This window comes from Pieris rapae, chromosome 2, assembly GCF_905147795.1.
Source record: "Pieris rapae chromosome 2, ilPieRapa1.1, whole genome shotgun sequence".
Classification (NCBI taxonomy): domain Eukaryota; kingdom Metazoa; phylum Arthropoda; class Insecta; order Lepidoptera; family Pieridae; genus Pieris; species Pieris rapae.
Window position 1 is genome coordinate 1133013 of NC_059510.1, and position 20237 is coordinate 1153249.

At 35.0% G+C, this 20237-nt stretch overlaps 1 protein-coding gene and 1 long non-coding RNA gene across 3 annotated transcripts in view; one reads left to right on the forward strand and one right to left on the reverse strand.

Annotated features, from left to right (window-relative positions):
• The window catches only part of LOC110992570 (protein draper), a 34617-nt gene that overhangs the window by 3474 nt on the left and 10906 nt on the right, over positions 1–20237 (reverse strand). The window contains exons 3-18 of the mRNA XM_022258444.2: positions 14912–15207; positions 13460–13706; positions 12651–12782; positions 12215–12332; positions 11353–11564; positions 10663–10808; positions 10281–10431; positions 10010–10116; positions 9017–9178; positions 6197–6403; positions 4462–4617; positions 3676–3852; positions 2837–3001; positions 2048–2209; positions 1280–1444; positions 619–741 (exon numbers count right to left, since the gene is read on the reverse strand). Of these exons, the coding sequence (XP_022114136.2) occupies positions 619–741; positions 1280–1444; positions 2048–2209; positions 2837–3001; positions 3676–3852; positions 4462–4617; positions 6197–6403; positions 9017–9178; positions 10010–10116; positions 10281–10431; positions 10663–10808; positions 11353–11564; positions 12215–12332; positions 12651–12782; positions 13460–13706; positions 14912–15207 (2726 nt within the window). The remainder of the gene's footprint in view (positions 1–618; positions 742–1279; positions 1445–2047; positions 2210–2836; positions 3002–3675; positions 3853–4461; positions 4618–6196; positions 6404–9016; positions 9179–10009; positions 10117–10280; positions 10432–10662; positions 10809–11352; positions 11565–12214; positions 12333–12650; positions 12783–13459; positions 13707–14911; positions 15208–20237) is intronic.
• LOC123689861 lies at positions 5190–6115 on the forward strand. Of its 2 annotated transcripts, none has more exons than XR_006750731.1 (2): positions 5190–5442; positions 5509–6115. It is a non-coding gene; the product is annotated as an uncharacterized LOC123689861 (long non-coding RNA). The 2 variants fall into 2 exon arrangements; XR_006750730.1 differs by having other exon boundaries at positions 5190–5438.

Genomic DNA, 20237 nt, shown 5'->3' on the forward strand with positions numbered 1-20237 from the left:
GCCTAGACCTTCAATAATACACCTAGACCTAGACCTTCATAAATAGACTAACTATATTTTAGTTGGGTGTTCACACCATCCAACTACCTTCCCTCTCTGTTTATGTCTTTAACTTCCTACGTCCGCTCTATGTACATTTTGTCCATACCACACACAGGACTTTACTTGGATGGCGTGAACATTGGTTTTGTGTCTTGTCTGTTTGTCTATTCCATCATAGATGAAATCGTAGGTTCAGGGCTGTGCCAATGGACTGTGTAGGTAATGAACATATGGTGGAAAGCAATGTCTGGCACATAAGGCTGATCTTTCTATTTGCGTATTAAAAGAAAAACATCAAGAAACAGATTCAGAAATCATAGACGAAGTATATAAAGTGGTATATATGTGAAGTACTCGTAAAATCCTGGAATTTAGTTTAATTAGACTTTAAATAGAAGTAATTCCAGCAACCAAAACCCAGAATATATTCACAGTCAATGATCGAAATCGACACACTTTTATTCCCTTTCTATAAGCATAAGATAGAAAGAGATGGTAATATGATACTTGCCACAGCGACACTTATATTTTTCTTTAATATAATCTATTACCTATAAAAGCTAATCAAATGCTTACCATAACCCTCTTTATGCTTGATTTCATCATAGACGTGGTCCAACTTGTCATCCTCTATACAGTGGTACAAGTTGGGGTTGGTGGAATCAGCGTCTTTGTTCTTGAGGGACATGGTGTCGTACGCTGGAAATTATTGTACAATTATTCACACGTCTAAGAGGTATTGTCCTGGAGGCTAATATTCAGAATACCGTAGACTGGCGAAGCGCGCCAATTTTTTTTTTCAGATAAAATTATCCATCATTATGTATAAACTTACTATTCTGTACGTTTATACTAATTTTATTTTATTTTTGTTAGTTCATTATTTTTAAAAAAAGCTAAATATAGAAACTTAAAAACTCACGAAGAAGTCGATGCCTACCGACAAGTGTACGCACAAAATGACTATAATATTACAATAGTGACATAGAAGGCAAAAGTACTATTGTACTACTATACAGGGTAGGAAATATATATATATGTGTATGCCTAGTGTATGTTTAAAACATGTAAAGTAAAACATTTAATTTTTTTGAGTCAAATAAAGTATTTTTTATTTTATTTATTATTACTGTATAATTCAGAAGCTGAACAACACAAACGTTTTCTGTAGGATAACTTAGGAATGGCGCGTTCGCTGTATTTTCATCACTACTTAATGGTATATAAGTAAACTCACTTCCATTGGAACCAGAAGCGGTCATTCGAAGTTTCTCCATGGTGGTGTTTGTCAACTTTGCTGGCCCCAAGTTATTTATGATTGTATTGTTGAGTAAAGTCGTTGAATCATCACTACGCGTTGAGTTATTATACGAATATACTGGGTTATCGAAGTGTTGTTGTTCTGAAAGTATTTCAAATAAATTACAACAATAATTAATATAAATAAAATAAATCAGTGGCACTACAACCTCTTTAGGTCTTGGCCTCAGATTTCTGAATCAATTTTTAAATCTAACAGGCAAGTAGGTGATCAGCCTCCAGTGCCTGAAACATGTTGTCGACTTTTTGGGTCTAAGACATGTCGGTTTCCTCACGATGTTTTCCTTCACCGTTCGAGCAAATGTTAAATGCGCACATAAAAAGAAAGTCCATTGGTGCACAGCCGGAGATCGAACCTACGACATCAGGTATGAGAGTCGCACGCTGGATCCACTAGGCCAACACTGCTCTCAATATATAATATTGTACTTTTAATAAAAAATCATTTATTTATTTATTTATTTACACTTCGTTGCTAGAAAGAAACACAAATAACACAATATATATAAATTATAAGGGTTGCAACGGGCGGCCTTGTCGCTAACAAGCGATCTCTTCCAGGCAACCCTAGTAAGAAAAGAAATAGATAAAAAAATGATGAGTGCAAGAAGTGCATAACCAGAAGTTTTATAAAAAGCAAAACAAATTTATATGAATCTATAGAACTCATCACTAAAATAATTACCTGGCTGCACATTAGGATCGGCTGTATAGTGCACATGAGCGATCTCCCTCTTGAGCAATCTCACTCGTTTCCGATAGTACAGAAGCACTAAAGCAATACCACCCACACACAGCAGTGACACTACCACCATGGCAGCAATTGCACCACTGTTGGAGCCTTCCTCTGCAAAAAGGATTAAAAACTAACACCGCTGCATCGTCAGAGTAGGACCTGCTGCAGCTAAAAAACAATTGGCGGAAAGTGCGTACAGGGAGCTCAGATAGTTTCTCTTTTCAGAGACCAAGACAGAAAGTCAAAAATATTTCATTACAAGTGCGGAAAGCCCTCACCTTCGGCTGCGCCTCGGCTCGGGTAGACATTCGTCGGAACTCGTTGCAATGACGGTTCCGCACGTGTACTGAACGACTATTTTTAATACAGTTGCGAAAAAATTAAGCAATTTAATTAAACAATATTTGATTTTTTTCTCTTCACTCCACGCAATAAATTCGTCGTACGCAGATATGTAGCGACTTTTTTACTTATCCGGTATATTGTTTATTGATTGCAATTATACTGAGTTCGAGTGGTGTTAATTCGAATAAAATATCGAAGTTATTTTTTTCCTAGAGAGCTTCCTTTTTATAATTTTCTTAATTTTATTATTTTAAAAATGTATCACATCACTTGGTAGTTTACTACAGAAACGTATTAGTGGGAACAGCGAGTTTGCGTTTGTTAGTGTTATAAATATGATTGTCACAATTTTTATGTTATATACCTAACACTTATGTAATAAATATATCTTACCACTATGTTCAATTTTGATAGCATCACTGGCCTGTATGTCGCAATTGTCCCCAATGTAGCCTCGGTGGCAGATGCACCCATGTACGGGGTCGCACACCCAGTTGCCTTCAGACGAGCAATTGCATGGCTCCATACAGTGATCACCGAAGTATCCCTCGGGACAGACTAAAAAAATATATTTGATTATTTATTTAATAAAAATTAATACATTAACTTTGTAATTGTAAATAAACATATTATTTTATTAAAGTAAGAACTTAAAAATGGATATTGAAGTGGATATTGAATAGTGAAGATGACATTTAAAAAAGGTGCGTGCGTGCACAGTTCACAAATCGGAAGTGAAAATTCTTTGTAAATTATTACTAAGGTATAAACCCCAATAGATGATCATGTACTAGTATATAATTAGTCCATGTATTTGTATATCTATATTCACTCTGTTTACGCACTGTATACGTGCTGATGATAATATACATAAATAAAAAAATCTGCGTTTACTACATAAGTCGTTATGCGACAGAATTACCACCTAAAGTTCTAATATGTAACTACTAAATGAATCACATCAACCAAAAGCGTCTTTTTCTGATCTCACTCTTTCAATCGGTCTCAAATGCTCTCTCCCTTTTCTTCAACAAAAGCGCTGCACATCTTCGTGACGTTACTTCCGTAAAAATTTTACCCTCATACGCCTAAAGAAGTTTCACTTCAAAAACACAACACATATTATTTAAAATTGTATATAATTTGAGAGTGGTGCTAACAACCGGGAACAAACCCCGTTAACAACAAGCTAAATGAAATATATACAGACGTCAATACCCTCTTATACTTACACTGCGTACAAAGGGCTCCAGTGAAGCCAGGAGGGCACCTGCAAAAGCCATCGTTGGGTCTGCAGGCAGCGCCTCTTGCGCAACGACACGGCTGAGTGCAGCCTGCACCCCATGCCCCAGCCCCACAGGCCTGGGCACATGTCGGCCCTTGCCAGCCGGGAAGGCATTGGCATTCACCTGGTAAAAAACACACTCGAAGTCACTAAATTAAGTTCCAATAAATGAAACTCATTACTCGAAGCTAAGTGACAACCGTCTTTAATTGTTCAAAACGAGCTTATAACATAAAATAAATGGGATGCTAGGCTCGACTAACAAAAATCTGTAAATTGACATATTTACGTGATCTTAAAACTAAGTGACACACCTCTTAAAGAATATAAGTGATGTCGACAAATTGGACATTCTCGGAAACCAGAATGTTATATTACAATTTCTGAAAAACTAAAGGGTTCAGATCTAATTAATTTTCAAAGAATAGCTTGCAAACGCAAACACGTGTAATTATTTAAGAATGTTAGTCCATAAAACATTCGGTTTTATGGAAATGAAATCGCAAACTTATATAAATTCAAAATTAAAATTACTTATTGATTGATTTTATATTTATTACCAGTTCTCAAATCAAGGTCATAAAACGGACTAGAAGAACTGGTAATAGTTTCACCACCACTCTATTTATCGCCAAGTTTTTTGTTTGACAAAAAATTGTAAGGAGCTGCAAACATTACACCTTGTTTACCATTACACATAGTAAATATATCTTTGACAAACTTTATTACTAACCTGTAGCATGATGACAGTCCGCCCCATTCTTGCATATACATTTCTGTTCGCAGTTTTGGCCGTACGTTCCGAGCGGGCACGGATACTCGCACGCCACGCCCGTAAACCCGCTGGGACACGTATACTTGCCCGTCACAGGATCGCATGTTATATTGCCTAGATAAATATTATAATCGTCAAAGTCTATTTCAGCGTTTACGTTTACGCCTTTCGAAAATTCTTATGGCCCAATTACATATATAATTAGGTTTTAGAGATAAATGACTAGGAAATTTTTAACGAAACGCAGTAAGTCTTTTTGGTCATTAATTATGCACTTCTTGTATTGTTCACGGAACAGACACAGGAATCTGAGGCCCAGACCCCAGATGTGCCATCGATTTATAATATGATGATGACGCTTTTTAATGATGCTACAGTAACATTACAAGCAATTGAAAAACTAGTTTAATGTGCGTAATTTGTAAAATTTAGGCTTTCTAGATCTAATGGAGAGCGTGTCTTCAAGTTCCCCCTTACCCGAAAAGATTTATTTTAACTTCTGACACATCTTTCCCATAATGGTGTCTTTGACTTCGATGTCCACACACAAATTGCTGGCCTCCCGCAGAGTTTTGGATAAATACAAAACCGTCTATACGAAATATATTTCATAATAAAATAACCACATCAGGAAATTTGAGTAAGAAGTAATCATTAAGGCTGACGTAACTTGTTTAAGCCTGAAATGTTTTAGAAAACACAATGTTTTGAAATCGTGTTCAGAAAACATTCGTATTTCATTTCAATAGCTCGCGCAATACAAATCTACGCAACTCTATCAACAGTATTGAATCGAATCGAGAACGCGCTATATCCATAAATGGACGAGTAAGGCAGACCTGATGATTGGCATAGGCTTGTCAAGAGAAGACACCAAACTATCAACTGTGACTGCTCTATTAAGAACACACTTGAGAAGAAAGTTGAAATATAGAGTTGGTATACTAATTATGAATAAGCAAAAAAAATATATCTAATTTCTACATTTATCTCTTTGCATTACAGCAAAACCATGATTTCACCGAGAGAGACAATATTGTATAACGTAAGAGAAAAACATTATTTTTAAATTCAATGTATGTATATCTTCAATTCTTCGCTGTTTCCCTTCATAGAATATAAGTCGCGCCTCTCTCTTATTTATTAAGTAAAGTTCACTACAACTTACTGCTACATGTACAGTAGATATATGGTATACAAAAGTGTTAAAAAAAATGATGTATTAATATTACACTTCCAATTTTAGATTACACTAGTATTGTGGTGGTTGGTGATTAGGTATCAGATAGGCATTTGATGCTTTGCTTTTAAATTGATAAGCGCACTTCGGAATACATCAATCTCTGGATATGTAATGTTTATTATATTCACAAATAAATCGAGTGAAAGGTGCCTACATTTCCAAAACCAACCTCTCCTAGGCTGGTTTTTCCAGATGGGATTTGGAAATCTCTGCTGATTTTAAACCAGGAATGAAAAAATGACAACAATGTTAATGTTCTGTAAAATGATACCATTCTGTATTTGACCATTTATCATATTTTGACTTCTCTGACCTGTTTTTTAACCCACACCCACACCAGAATCTAAACCCAAAAAAGTATTGATGACATTCTAAACTCCTACCCCCACTAGGCTATAAGGTCATTGACATTAGCATGGTAGTAATAAGTCCTATAAATAATAAACTTACCATCCTGTTGCATAGGACACAATTGGGCACAACCAACGCCATACCGTCCGGGCGGGCAGGGTTGGTCACAAGTGTCTCCTTGCCAACCGGCTGCGCACACACATCTCCCTGTTGAGGCGTCACACGATGAATTGTTGGCGCACGAACATCGCTCGTTGCATTGGTCCCCGAATCGGCCTTCAGGGCATTGAGTTTCGCAGCGTACACCTATTATTTAAATTATATATATGAGTGACTTCTATGTAAATCCTTACAGTTAACGCATGTATAAAAACCTCTTCCAGCCAGTAATGGAGCATATCGTTATATAGAGGACAACAATAGATACGGTAGATGTACACTAATTTCAGGTCATTTTAGTTTCAGGCCTAGGACCTACCTACTGAACCTAGCCCTTCGGTTTCTTGTTCTACTCTTAACCAATGAACGCTCGAGAGAACGCTGACATTTTCCACGAGTCGACAAAACTCAACCAATCACGGGCTTGTCAATAGAACTATTATTTACAAAACTAAATGAAATATACATAAAATTTAACTGTTTTACGTACTTTTAAAATATTAATAATACAAATCAACTATTTATTAAATTACCTGATTTAACAAACTCATATTTAATGTGTAAATCATCGTGTATATTGGAAATATGGGCAACCGTGAGGCTTACATCAGAAGTGTTTATTAATTATGAAATACAATACATGTTTAATATATGAATATTAACTATGTTAGATATAGCACTTGTTACACAATTTTAGAAACCCTAAAACAATCGACCATACTGATAACGTGTGCGTCATACAAACACATGTTATGTTAATTTCCACTTTAAATAGTATTTTTTGTATCTATAACTGTTATTTAATGTAGATATATAATAACATAAATCGCAGTATTGGCCTAACGTGTGACTATCCCTGAGGCAGTAGGTTCGAATCCCGTCTGTACACTGGACTGATTTTCTTTCTATATGTGCATTTATCATGGCTCGAACGGTGAAGGAAAATACCGGTAACCGGCATGTCTTCCAAAAAAGTCGACGGCGTGTGTCAGTCATAGGAGGCAGATCACCTACTTGCCTATTAGATTGATAAATGATCATGAAACAGATACAGACACCTGAGAAACTACAAACGTTGTAGACTACTGATTGATTTATGTTTTAATAACACACAAAAACTCACACAAAACATTTACGCAATTTGTTTTAATCAGAAAAAAAAAACATTAAACTTTTTTTTATTATTTATTAACCATAGTGCATGACGGCCAGAGATATTTTGGTTTTCGCATTTAAATCCAAAGAATCCACAATAGCAATGACAGATTTAAATTTCGACGCATGAATCCTTCTAATCGCTTTATTAACAACTTCATACACATCTCGTATCTTGATTTCATTTGGAACTTTCATAGATAAACACTGTGTATGGTATTTTAAATTCGACTCTCTTTGTTTTAAATTTTTGATATAAAAATCTTTCAATTTTATAATTTTCAATTTATTCGCCTGATTTTCTTCGTTTCTAACACTGCAGATATCAGACGAAATCGTATTCTTGATGATATCTATAAAAGATTAGTTTAGACTTAGTATGTTATTGTATATTTTCTATCCGTGATGTTTGTTACCAGTGAACTTTGCCCACTGATGTTACCGAACCAGTTCGACTAACGCCCAAGCCCAGTAACCTATCTCAATCAATTTTGGACCATCTGAGATAGCTATCTTAACAGAAATTGATATTGATAAAAGAGTGCAATAACCAATCGACTGATTGTAATAGCCAACAGTCGATAGAAGTTATCCACGGTAGGTCGGATCAGTGTACGTGGATAGACGTTTGTATGAAAATGACATTTCAACTGTGCCAATATCCTATCTGAAGATATTAACTTACACCAGTTTTTAAAATATTTAAAAAGCTATTTGATATATTTTAAACATATTAATGTTTATTTAAGTATTATTTGCACGGTTTTATTAACTTATATCGATTATCAAATATGAGTGTAAACTCGAAAAAATGGAACGACAAAGAGCAAAGAGTGCAGTCTATCCGTCGCCAAAAATAGATTGTCTTCATAGGGTTTGGTTATTGGGATGCAGATCGCTCTACTGTCACGGTCTGATCTCAGATAATTTTCAATCTCAGATTGTGAATTAATTATTGGGTTCGGCCTTAGAGTACTTCAAGAAAAGAGCGTACGTAAGAGCCCTCTGGCATTGAGTGTCTTAACATCAGGTGATGTACCATTAAAAAAAAAACAATTCTGAAAAGGCGGCAAAGCACTTGCGCGAGCCTTCTGGCAATGTAAGTGTCCATGAGCGGCAGTATCAGTTAGCAACAGGTAAGCCTGCCCGTTTGCCTCCTAATACATAAAAGAAATATCTTACCATCAAACCGGCATATATAGCGTTAGAATTCACTAGCTGCAGGAAGCAAGTGCGTTTATGCAAATACAATAGCTATGACGGAATTATCATATATATACATACCTAAAGTTATCTTCCTAGTGAGACCTAGAGTTGCATGTCAATGATTTTTAATGATTAAATTATGTTGTGATGCTCAATACGATGTAAAGTTCTAAAATTTTTTTTTTCATTTCGCTTAGTGTACTGAAAATGTGAGTTCCTCAAAGTGGGTACTACACAATTATGATATATTTTTATTTCAAACTACCCTCCGCCCGCGTGTATTTCACGTATTTAAGCAAGAGTTTATAAAAGCTAATTTAGCCATGAGCTATTCTAGAAATCACTGCCTATTGATAGAATCGTATGGTTTTGAAATATTCTAGAAGATAGTACTCGTACCTCGCCAAGTAGTCTCACAGATGCACTGTCCGGTGACATGATGGCATCCACGCGAGTGCGGTGAACACGAACACTCGAGGGAGCAATTCGCTCCATAGAAACCCGAACGGCAGCGTCGCGAACATTTTGGTCCTTCGTAACCCGGCCCGCAAACACATTCACCTACATTGAAATATTTTATATTAAAATGTCCTATTAGTGTATGGATGTAATGAAAAACTACATAAATATAGTTATTTACTCAGAGAGGTAATAAATGTACACATAAAGAAGGACCTGGAGTGACAAGTTTAGAAAAACTCACATCTTAAAAATTGATGTTTATTGCAAATAATTTATTAGTTTATGATTATACTCTGATTTTTAATTTCATAGAATTCTGACATTCCATAAGTGTTGCTACTGAAAAAGTTCTCCGCCGAAAAGGGATAACTTTGACCCATTCGAGGGCAATAAAAAAATGCTACGTATTTCTGTTTTACCTACAAAATGGTAATTCTAAATATTTACTTACTCAAGTGACCTAAAACAATAATAACAAATATTTCAATATCAAGAACAATATATCGAATTAACTTTAATTACTTTATTGTTTTATTAGGCTGCCCACTAATTCCAGGTTTAGTAAACCTTTGTAATAAAATAAAATGATATCGTAACTTGTGCGTTTTTTACTGTTTGTGGTGAAAAGGGACGTACTTATCACTTGCCGTTAAACTACTTTTACTGTGGAGCACCATACTTAATATAATTGAAACATTCACCAACAAATAAAAAGTATTTATAGACTCATATTGAAATTGAAAAATGTGCGCCTTCTTTGATATGTAAAAAAATGATAGCTGTCAGTGAATTAAAAATCGGAGTATAGCATATTATTATTTAATAATTAAACGTATTTAAACACCAGCTTATTTAAGAACAGTTTATATTAATATTTTTTTGTAAGCGAGTATGAATAACGAGTTAAAAGGTAAAAAACATAGTAAATACCAGTAACAGGATCACATGGTGCATCGTTGTCGCATTCACAGCGCTGACGACAACCAAGACCGAAGGTTTTTCCATCACACGGTCTATCACATTTCAATCCATCAAATCTAAAAATAAAATATGAATACAGTACCAAATCAAAATAGATAAATGTATTTAAGCCGTAAATTGTTAATTTAAACGTTTATAGTTTAGATATAAACATTGAACAAAAAACGTTTCGCAGGAATTTAAAATGTTCCGGCTCGAAGGACCAAAAATGAAAACTTACCCGGGTGGGCAGTTACACTGTCCCGTTTCGTGGGAACAAGTAGCGTTGTTCATACACTGACAAGTATCAGCACAGTTGTCGCCGTACAGTGGGTATGGACAGGCCTCGCCACAGTGCACGCCCCGGTAGCCAGGCGGACAAAGACAGGAGCCTATAGGGGTTTTTATATGGATCAATATGTAATTATTTATTTTATAATCCTACAGCTAACATACATTGTATATAACAAAAAAGATACATAGAAAAGTCAAATATGGAATACATAATATGTACAAAAAGGTTCAAACATTAACGAACAAATCAATAAATATTATTTAAACATATAAAAGGGTTTACCAAAAATACAAACAAAAATGCAAAATAATAAATATTCAAAAATTACCATTAACAGGCGAGCAGAGGGCGCCATTCTCGCATCTGCAGTTGGAGCGGCATCCTTTCCCGTACATATAGAACGGGCATTGTCTGGAACAAGCTTCACCGTCCCAACCGGCTGCACATTCGCAGGCCCCGGTCCACGGATCACATCTATAACGTCCCCATTTTATCAATTGAAAAAGAAAAAGAACACATGAATCACAATAATTTCATATCAGTACGGAAGTAAGGTGGACTATGATGGACGGTATACGTTGTGGACAGGCAATACAGTAGAGTTTAAAAGAAGATAGAGAAGGAGCTATGCGAATATTGACGGGATGAATTCTATAGCCTCACTGCAGAGACCTTAAAGGATTGGAGTAACGAAGAGTTATGAGAATATTTTTGAATTAAATTCTTTACATTATTGTGATATGTTTACGAATTAACGTGGAAGATCCGTCCAAACTAGGTCAGTTTTAAAATCAGTGAATATCAATCAAGTAATTAATGGACCTGAATTTTTACCTTTGATCTAGTCATTACATGTTTGTGATAGGATCAGAGATGAAAAAAATAGATTCGAAATTTTTACGTTCACCTTTAAGTATTCAGTTCTGAGTCCAATAAAATTTCGTTGTTTTTTAAATAAATTTAAAAAAAAACAAGTTTCATTTCCAATAATCCAACTAGATTTAAAGGAAATACTCACATATCAGTGGTGTGTGGGTTGCACTCGCACTGGTGGTCGCAGCGTGGGCCCCACAGACCGTCGGGGCAGGCCCGTCTCTCGCACCAGTCGCCCCTCCAGCCCGGCTTGCACGTGCACGACCCGTCCCGTGGCGAACATTCACCTCCGTGCTGACACGTGCACGTGCCCGCACAGTCCACGCCGTACGTGCCGAGCGAACACGCTTCTAGGCACTGTGGATAAACATCAACTTCTATAATAATAATAATAATAATAATAATTTATTCATTGCACGAATATGGTACAAAATGTCAAGGTGGTACAATTGTCAGTCGTTCGCATATTCTGCCACACACAGTGGCGCGCAAATTTATCTTAGTTTAGATTTTACATTATTAGTCAGATTCATATCAATTAAGTCAATTATCATACATAATTAAATTTATATAATTATTATGATACAGACTCGGACATTCCTAAGTGTGATCTTATTCACATTCAGAGCAGAGTCCGTCTTTCTACCCCTGAGCACTTTTAAAGCAATTTTTGCCACACGCAGCAACGCTATGTGCAACCAGCGCCCCACTGAAGTATTTCCGAACCAATTTGACTTAGGGTCCTTCATGAAAAGAGCGTACCAATTCTAGAAACGCACTCGCGAGCCCTTTGCCATTGAGAGTATCCATGGAAGGCGTTGTCACTTAACATCAGTTGAGCGTTCATTTACATAAGAAAAAAAGTAGTCTAATTGTACTGTTTTGAATATGACGCCTTCAATTGCAGCGTAAACTATTTGAGTGAGAAAGACGAAAGAGTATTTTAGTTACATTTTTTTATCAAATATGAAATTATTTAAAAAAAATGTTTTATATTAAAGTATTACCTTATCGCCCGTAAAGCCGGCCTCACATTGGCACTGTCCCGTGACATGATGGCATCCAGCTCCATTAGCACAACTGCAGGTTTTCTGGCATTTCTCTCCCCATCTTCCCGTTGGGCATCTGAAATATATAGATTTTTAATACATTAATTTAAGATAATTTTTCTTTGATATTAATTCAATCTATCTATTATGTGTGTTGTTGTCATGTATTATTTTTATGGTTGTATAAGTGTAACCTGTTGTGGATGCATCCAATGTGTTTGTATTGTGTTTTATTTTTGACTTTGTTTTTATTATAAGGATGTATCTGTTTGGTTTCCCAATAAATAAATATCAATCTACCAGAGTCAGACAAACAGGCCTATATCTAAACTGCAAAAATTTTATTAAATTAACTATATATATTTGAATTCTATATAAACGTTAACATAAGTACCTGTTGGCACAAACATCGCCAGTCCATCCAGCAGAACACTCGCATTCTCCCGTTAGGAAGTCACATCTGCCCCCATTTTGGCATTTACACCGCTCGGGGCATGGGCCATCTTTGGGGCATTCCTCTTCGCAACTGTAATTGAAATATATATTTTTTTAATTATATTTATATATAGTATATTTCGCAGCCAACTAGATTAATTAGCCGATAAATCAACAGCCTTTACTGTGATTTTTCATTCTGTAGAATTCTGACATTGCATCAGTGTTGCTACAAAAAAAAGTTCTCCACCAAAGAGGTGACAAAATTGACCCATTTGAAGGCAATAAAAAATAAAATGCTACATATTTTTTTATGTTCTACCTACAAAGAAATAAAATAAATATTTATTTACTCAATTGACCTAATACAAAAACACTAAAATTTTTCCATATCATGAGCAATGTATCGAATTAACTTTAATTACTTTATTTTATTATTTAGCTGGCATCACTACCTCCATTTTCTCCGCAAGGGCTGGCCAATTTTCATGATTTTTTATGCATATTTTATATTTGAGTATCGTCTATTATCTATAAATAAACCTTTAAGAGATAACCGGGCACCCCGCCCACAGCCGTGTTAGATCCCTCATTGTTCATAGGTTGTTCTTTGATTTTTTTGAATGCTTTTTTACCGTCATAACTACCTAAAGGATTTATAAACTTACTGTCAAAATACCGTAAAAACAAGAAGTCCATCGCCCATAATAGCCCTAATACTTTTTTTCTGCGTAATATAAAAATGAGTAAAAAGCCAAAAATACTTACAGTGGTCCAACAAATCCCTTCAAACATTTGCAAGCCCCACTCGCCGGGTCACACGCAGCATTATTCCTGCATTGGCAAGTCTGTTGGCAATTGTCGCCAAATGTTGGCGGTGCGCAAGTCTTCTCACACGCGTCCCCACGCCATCCCATTGCGCATGCGCAATTGCCGGTCAAGGGCTCACAAGTGCCGCCGTTCAAACAGCGACAATCGTTCTGGCAATGTCTGCCCCATTTGCCATCTGGACAGGCTGAAATGTACATAATCATGAGTATATAATGTCCTATGCACTCTTTTTCCAGTTACTTCATCCGTAGCTTTTGATATATAGACTCTAAATGGAATTAGGAACCAGTACAAAATTAATAATTTAATTTAGGTTGAATTTTAGCAGAAACTAGAACTTTAAAAAATATTAAATTCAGGAAATCGCCTAAAAAAAATAAAAACAATTACTAGTTTTCTACTCAACAGCATCTCTATTCTACTATTTCAACTTATTTTATTATATGTGTACTTCTTTACCCATACTTAATTTAGTTTTGACTTTTTTTTGGATTGACCATGTCCATCATGCATAACTCAAATAACAACCAACTAAAATAGTACGCTATAATTCTTGTTCAAAAACAATTTTACCGGAACAACAGTTACGTTTAACAATTATTCGTTTGTTCCGAATGTGGAACAAATTAACACTATTTACATAGGAATATTTGCCGTTTCGCCAAAAATAGACACACACAATGAAAATGTTTTTGCTAGTTCTGCTATTGGCTTGTTTTGGCTCTAAATTCTATAATTAATACCTTGTTTACGGATAATGGCGCTAAGCTGTAGTTAACATATTGAAAACTAAAACAGCCTATGGTACTCGGCTGTTTATACTACCTTGCCTGACATACGCAAGTCAAACGAACCCACGAAAGAAAAGAACAAGACATATCTTAATGTAGAAAGTTGCCTTTTGAACCTCTGAGAGAAGCTGTGGGCCTATTCTTTCTTAGGGGCCTCTTTTACGGCATTTTCGCACGCATCTTCAGGGCTCGTAAAGCGAATAGGGACTTGAACTCGTTAAAATAATTGTAAATAGTGGCACGAGATGGGGCTTCATTAAGATATGCTAACCGCAGCCTATCTTAGCTTTGTTGCTGAGTAAGCGACGAAAGTCATAATAAATCATTGAGCGAAAATTTTCTCGCGTTAGGTTCATTTTCACGTATAACAAGAGTTTTAAATTTGTTGCCAAATCATAAAAACAAATGACAAATGCATGCAATACTACATTAGGTACCTAAAGGGTTCTAAAATTGAAATTCAAAAGAAGTTTTCTCTCTATTTATCATCCATGTCATAAAATGTTCAGATGAACACATTTTTAATATAACGCGTGGGATGCTACGCTCGAGATAGCGACCCATCTCTAATTAGATATACATATGTATTTGTACTTACATATATCACAAGCGGGACCCCCGTAGCCATGCTCACACAGACATGTATCTGGCGCGACGCACTTCCCGTGTACACACGAGTCCACGCACACAGGCACACACTGCTTCCCGTGAGCATCAGGCGCATAGCCCTTGCAGCATTCCTCTACCGGTCTATGTTTGACCAGGGTTTGGGTTTTATACACTTGGCGGAACATCACTTTGTATTTCGTACATCTTGGTGGTACGTTGAGACACCACGCGTATTCCTTCACTTGGTATGGTTGTTGTTCTGACACTCGTATAGTTGTCACGTATCTGGAATTAATAAATACTGATTAATGAAACATCCTTATTCATTGAAGCCAAGTCTCATTTAATAAAGTACTCTTTCGTCCCTTTCTGTCAAATCACATTAAGGGTAAAAGAGACAGATTTATTTTTTATATATATGGGTTGCTCTAGATAACTGTTCAAATCATTTTCCAAACAGCGGTATCTTTCTTCCTTCTTCATCCTTCGATCTTCAACACCAAAAACATTAATTGAATATCAATATAATTCATATATACATCTATATCATGTATAACTAAAAAAAACAGTAAAAAAAACAAAACAGTCGCGATAAAATAGTGTACTGGTAAATAGTTTAAATTTAAAGAAGATATAGATATATAATAGTATAGTATAAAATTATTATGACATTTACATGCCTATTTTTATATGGCTGATGATGCGGATTTGTATAATTAATCGATCTTAATGTTCTTTTGTTTTATTATTAATGTTGTTTGTCAATGTATAGTTAGTTACTTGAAGTAAGAGTAGAATAAAAACGACAATTTTATTAATGTGTTTTAAAGATTTATATTTTTATTTATGCAACGAATCTCATCTCATCATACTACATACAAAGTAATTATTTAAAGTGACATGGCCTTGCAACAATTCTATCTAAAATGGAAACTTGTATACCCATATCAATATTTAAATAATTCATAAATTAAAATTGAACTGATTTTACGACTTTTACGCATTAAAATATATGTTGTAGTTTCGATAAGAAAACTCTACACGAATTTTAGAATAATTTCGTTACGTATTCATTAACGTATTGACGTAATATTGCTGTGAAAATTGTAGCGATATCCGATTAACACATAGAGATCTATACAAAAGATTCGACACACCATTTGATTTTACGTTCTGATTTATGGTTTCCGTATTCTATTTAGCGCTAGCCCAGAAAATGGAATGGATTTACTAGAGGTTTGTTTGTTAATTATTTATTTAATTAATAGTAATCTAACTGCTTATACTTATACATATTATAAGACAAAACACTAAGACAATACAGAAACCCAAAACAGATTACATAGATAAACAATATATGTATATAAAACAGAAAACAAGCAAGTACATTAAGACAAAGATGAATAAAAAACACTAAATTAAACTGAAACTTAACATTTAAAAACAAAAATAATAACTCAGAATTTTTTGTTTTAGTTTGATAGATATTTTGCACGGATATAGAGAAGAAAGTAAATGAAAATCACAATTGAATTGATAAAGTTACATTTATTTGTACGCATAAATACGCTTGCACTTCAAGCTTTAAATGAAACGCATCAGAGGTAACGACGCGCCGCGAGATAACGCTGCATGAGTCATCTTTTTTCGTGTGTGCAGCCAGCTCCATCGAAGATGTGCAGTTCTTGGGTTTCTTACAGGTAGGTTTACGTTGTGTATAGTGTGGTCAGTGTTTGTATCCTCGATAGTATATCACCGTTCACATATGAGAACTAGATAGACGCTTAAAAACGAATTGACAAATCCTTCTGAGTCAGAATGAATCGCCAGTAAATCACAATGCTAATGACCAATACTAAGAATGAAAGCCCCATTGATAACTCGTCATGAAACGATCGTCAATTACGCGATAGCTAAGACTCGCAAGAATCTAGTATTAGTAACAATTCTCCAGCGGTCACTACATTCTTTCATCACACGGTATTTGAAGGCACAGCTTATCTGATCTTGACAGCAATATCTTCAGAGGAATGATTTAGACTAAGGGCACATATGATTTGGTGTTTTAATTAAGTTAACGAAATACATAAGTTAATGGACCTTTTTCATTGTCCGTTGAGTGAACTGGCAAAAGTTATATTATTAGTTAGTACCTATAGTAGTTAGTTCATTTCTTGTAATTTTTATTATGTAATTTTGTTTCTTTCATGTTTGTTTTTTTTCGTCTGTAAATTTCAATCACTCTTGTCAATTTAAGGTCACCTGTTAAGGCAGGAGTGTTTTTATACATATATATATATATAATATAAATAGCTCAAACTACGACTCCATTTGAATGGAGGAAGCAAGGAACAGATCCAGATGGAGATGGAAGTGCAGGAGGCTGCAATTACCGAAAAGGTATGAAATGGAAATAACAAAAAGTTAACGGCCGCTTTCTACCCTCAATATTAATCTAATTTTTACTACTAGAGATTTCAATGGCATAAAATACTTTTCAATAAGCGATCGATGGATAGTTCCACAGAGTTCCGATAGTATATAATAACAAACTAAGACCTATTTTTTGAGTTTCTATATTATGACTCCTTTAAAATTCAGCTTGGTCTCGTCTCTGAATCTTTGCCTGTTTGAGGTCGGATGAACAACTTTGTCATGTTAGTGTTTAAAAACGTCTTCTAACGTCAATAATAACAGTATAATATGCACAGTCTTAGAAACTACACAACCAATGTACCGACGTCAGATTTGACACATATGTAGAACTATGCTTAGCCGTCTATAATAACGGTTTCCGGAAATAGTACAAAATTAAGGAAATTGTTCAGCGATTTCATTTGAAAACATGTGCGCATCATGCTCTAACACAGTAAAAAAATCACCGTAATGTGTTTAAGGAATAAAGTGTTAAAACATAGTACATACCACCACGGTAAATATTGTATCTCCGAGATTCGTTGCCTATGTAATGTTTTTGAGCCAAATAAAGTAATTTTTATTATTATTATATCTATAAGGTTTGTTTATGTGCATCTTTCGCTTAAACGCCGTACAATTGTATGGAATTAACAAAATGCTATTTTTTCTATGTAGTCATGAAATAAATAATAAGTAGGTACATGAAAATTAACAATCGCTCGCACGGTGAAGGAAAACATCGTGAGGAAACCGACACGTCATAGACCCAAAAAAAATCGACGGCGTGTGTCAGGCGGTGGAGGCAGAACACCTACTTGGTTACTCGATCTAAAAATGATCACCAATGATTAAGTACAATGATCTTAAATTAATTATACTTATTTAAGACACAAGCTTTCTTTTATGGCTCAGCTTATAATTTAATAGGTCTTGTTTAATATGAGATAACAACTGCTATTGAACCCTACCATGAGCAAATACGATACTTATTATTATTATTAAGTCTCCATGACGTTTAATAACCGTTTCATTGTATAACATCGGTATCGGATAGCTGGCTCACCTGCTGTTACCCGATACCCACATTGCTACTTTTTTTATTTTGAACCATCTGCAATCAGCATGGCCTTTATATATCAGATTTTATTATTTGTTTTCCCTCCGTAACTCGCAGGCAAACTGCGGCAAGTCAAGAACCATTCGCATCAAAGAGGGCGCCCCAAAAAAAGGAAGCAAATGGAGAAAGAAAGCCATGGACAGAGTTTTGGATAAAGCTGGAGGAGGCCACCCGCGAAGGGGTTCCAATCGACTACTCGGTACTAAATATCGCTAAGATATAGGATATATAACAGGATAAATAAAATAATGAATACAATGTAAAAATATGAGCTGTATACTATCTTTTTGTCATGGTTGGAAATCAAACGGGCTTTATTATTATTATTTGGCAAATGCGTTACCAACCATAAGCGACACTGTTTTCATATGAAGAAAAAGCTAAGATCACTAAACTGAATACACGATTGTCTAACGAATTCCAGTATTACTCACATGCAAAAAGCTATTTGCTGTAAATGTAATTAAATATTCAAACAAAAAGCGAGACAAATTCTGACTCAACCGTTTTTACTACAATAAGGATTAGACAAAGCATTTCCTAGAACATTCAGTATTTACAGTAGCTATTCTAGGAAACAACAAGAGTATGTGCTCTGATTTCTTGTTCCACAAATGCGTGACATTCGTGAAATTCTACTAGCGCTTAATAACAGAGCTGAAAGCCGGTAGAATGGAGAGAAACGGAAGAGATCAAGAAGGTGAGATACAAATAAAGAAGACTGTTCTCAAGATTTAGCGCGCCACCACTATCTGGAACCAACTGCCCATTGAAGTATTTCCGAACCAATCCAACTTAGGGTCCCTCGAGAAAAGAACCAATTCTAATAGCCGGCAACGCACTTGCGAGCATGGGCGGCTCTATATCGGTTAACGTCAGCTGAGCTTCCTGCCCGTTTCCCTCCAATTACAAATGTTAAGCATTTCATTGACGTAAAATAATTGAATTATTAAAATTTCTAATCACACAAAAACACTACTTACGGTCTCTATTAAAGGTAAAACAGATTCTTTTCTTGTATTTTATTTTTATAACATAAAATGAAAAACTGCAATTAAAATTACCAATAAATATTCCATTATCCACCTAAGGCGTAGGCCCCACGTTGGGAAACACTGCATTAGACAGTACATACGTAATGAAAATTTGAAAGATTAAGGGTTTTAAAAGAAATTACTTCGTGTTGGATAACCATAAAAGATATTTAAAGTGTAAAGATTTGTACGAGACAAAAACAATAGACTCTCAGCTCCCCCAACAATAAACACAAATAAATATAAACACAATTGTAATATCTGAGGCGTCAACCAACGATGAATTCATAAATTTTTATTGGTTGAAGATATTTAAAAAAAAAGAACTTTAGAATTAACTTTTAAAGTCATGGTGTAAAAAATTTTTTTTTTTAATATTACTTAAATCGTCTAAAAATTTATTTTTTGTATTTAAAGTTTAAATAACGTGTAATAAATACATCATGCGAATGAATCATTGTTACGTCAATCAATACGCAATAATTAATTTTTATATCAAAGGAAAAACGATAAGTGTGGTGTAAAAGGTCAGTAATTACACTCCGACGCATTTAAATGAACGTAATAATTAATTTATTGAACATAATATGAAATCTGTGGTTGTTTCAGATAACATTATCCTTAACAATACAAAATGAAGTCACGGAATCTGTCTGACAGATTGAGTAATAATTCACGTAACAAACATAATTCCGTGGAGGACAGATTTAATTAATTTATTTATTCACACTTCGCTGCAAAGAAAC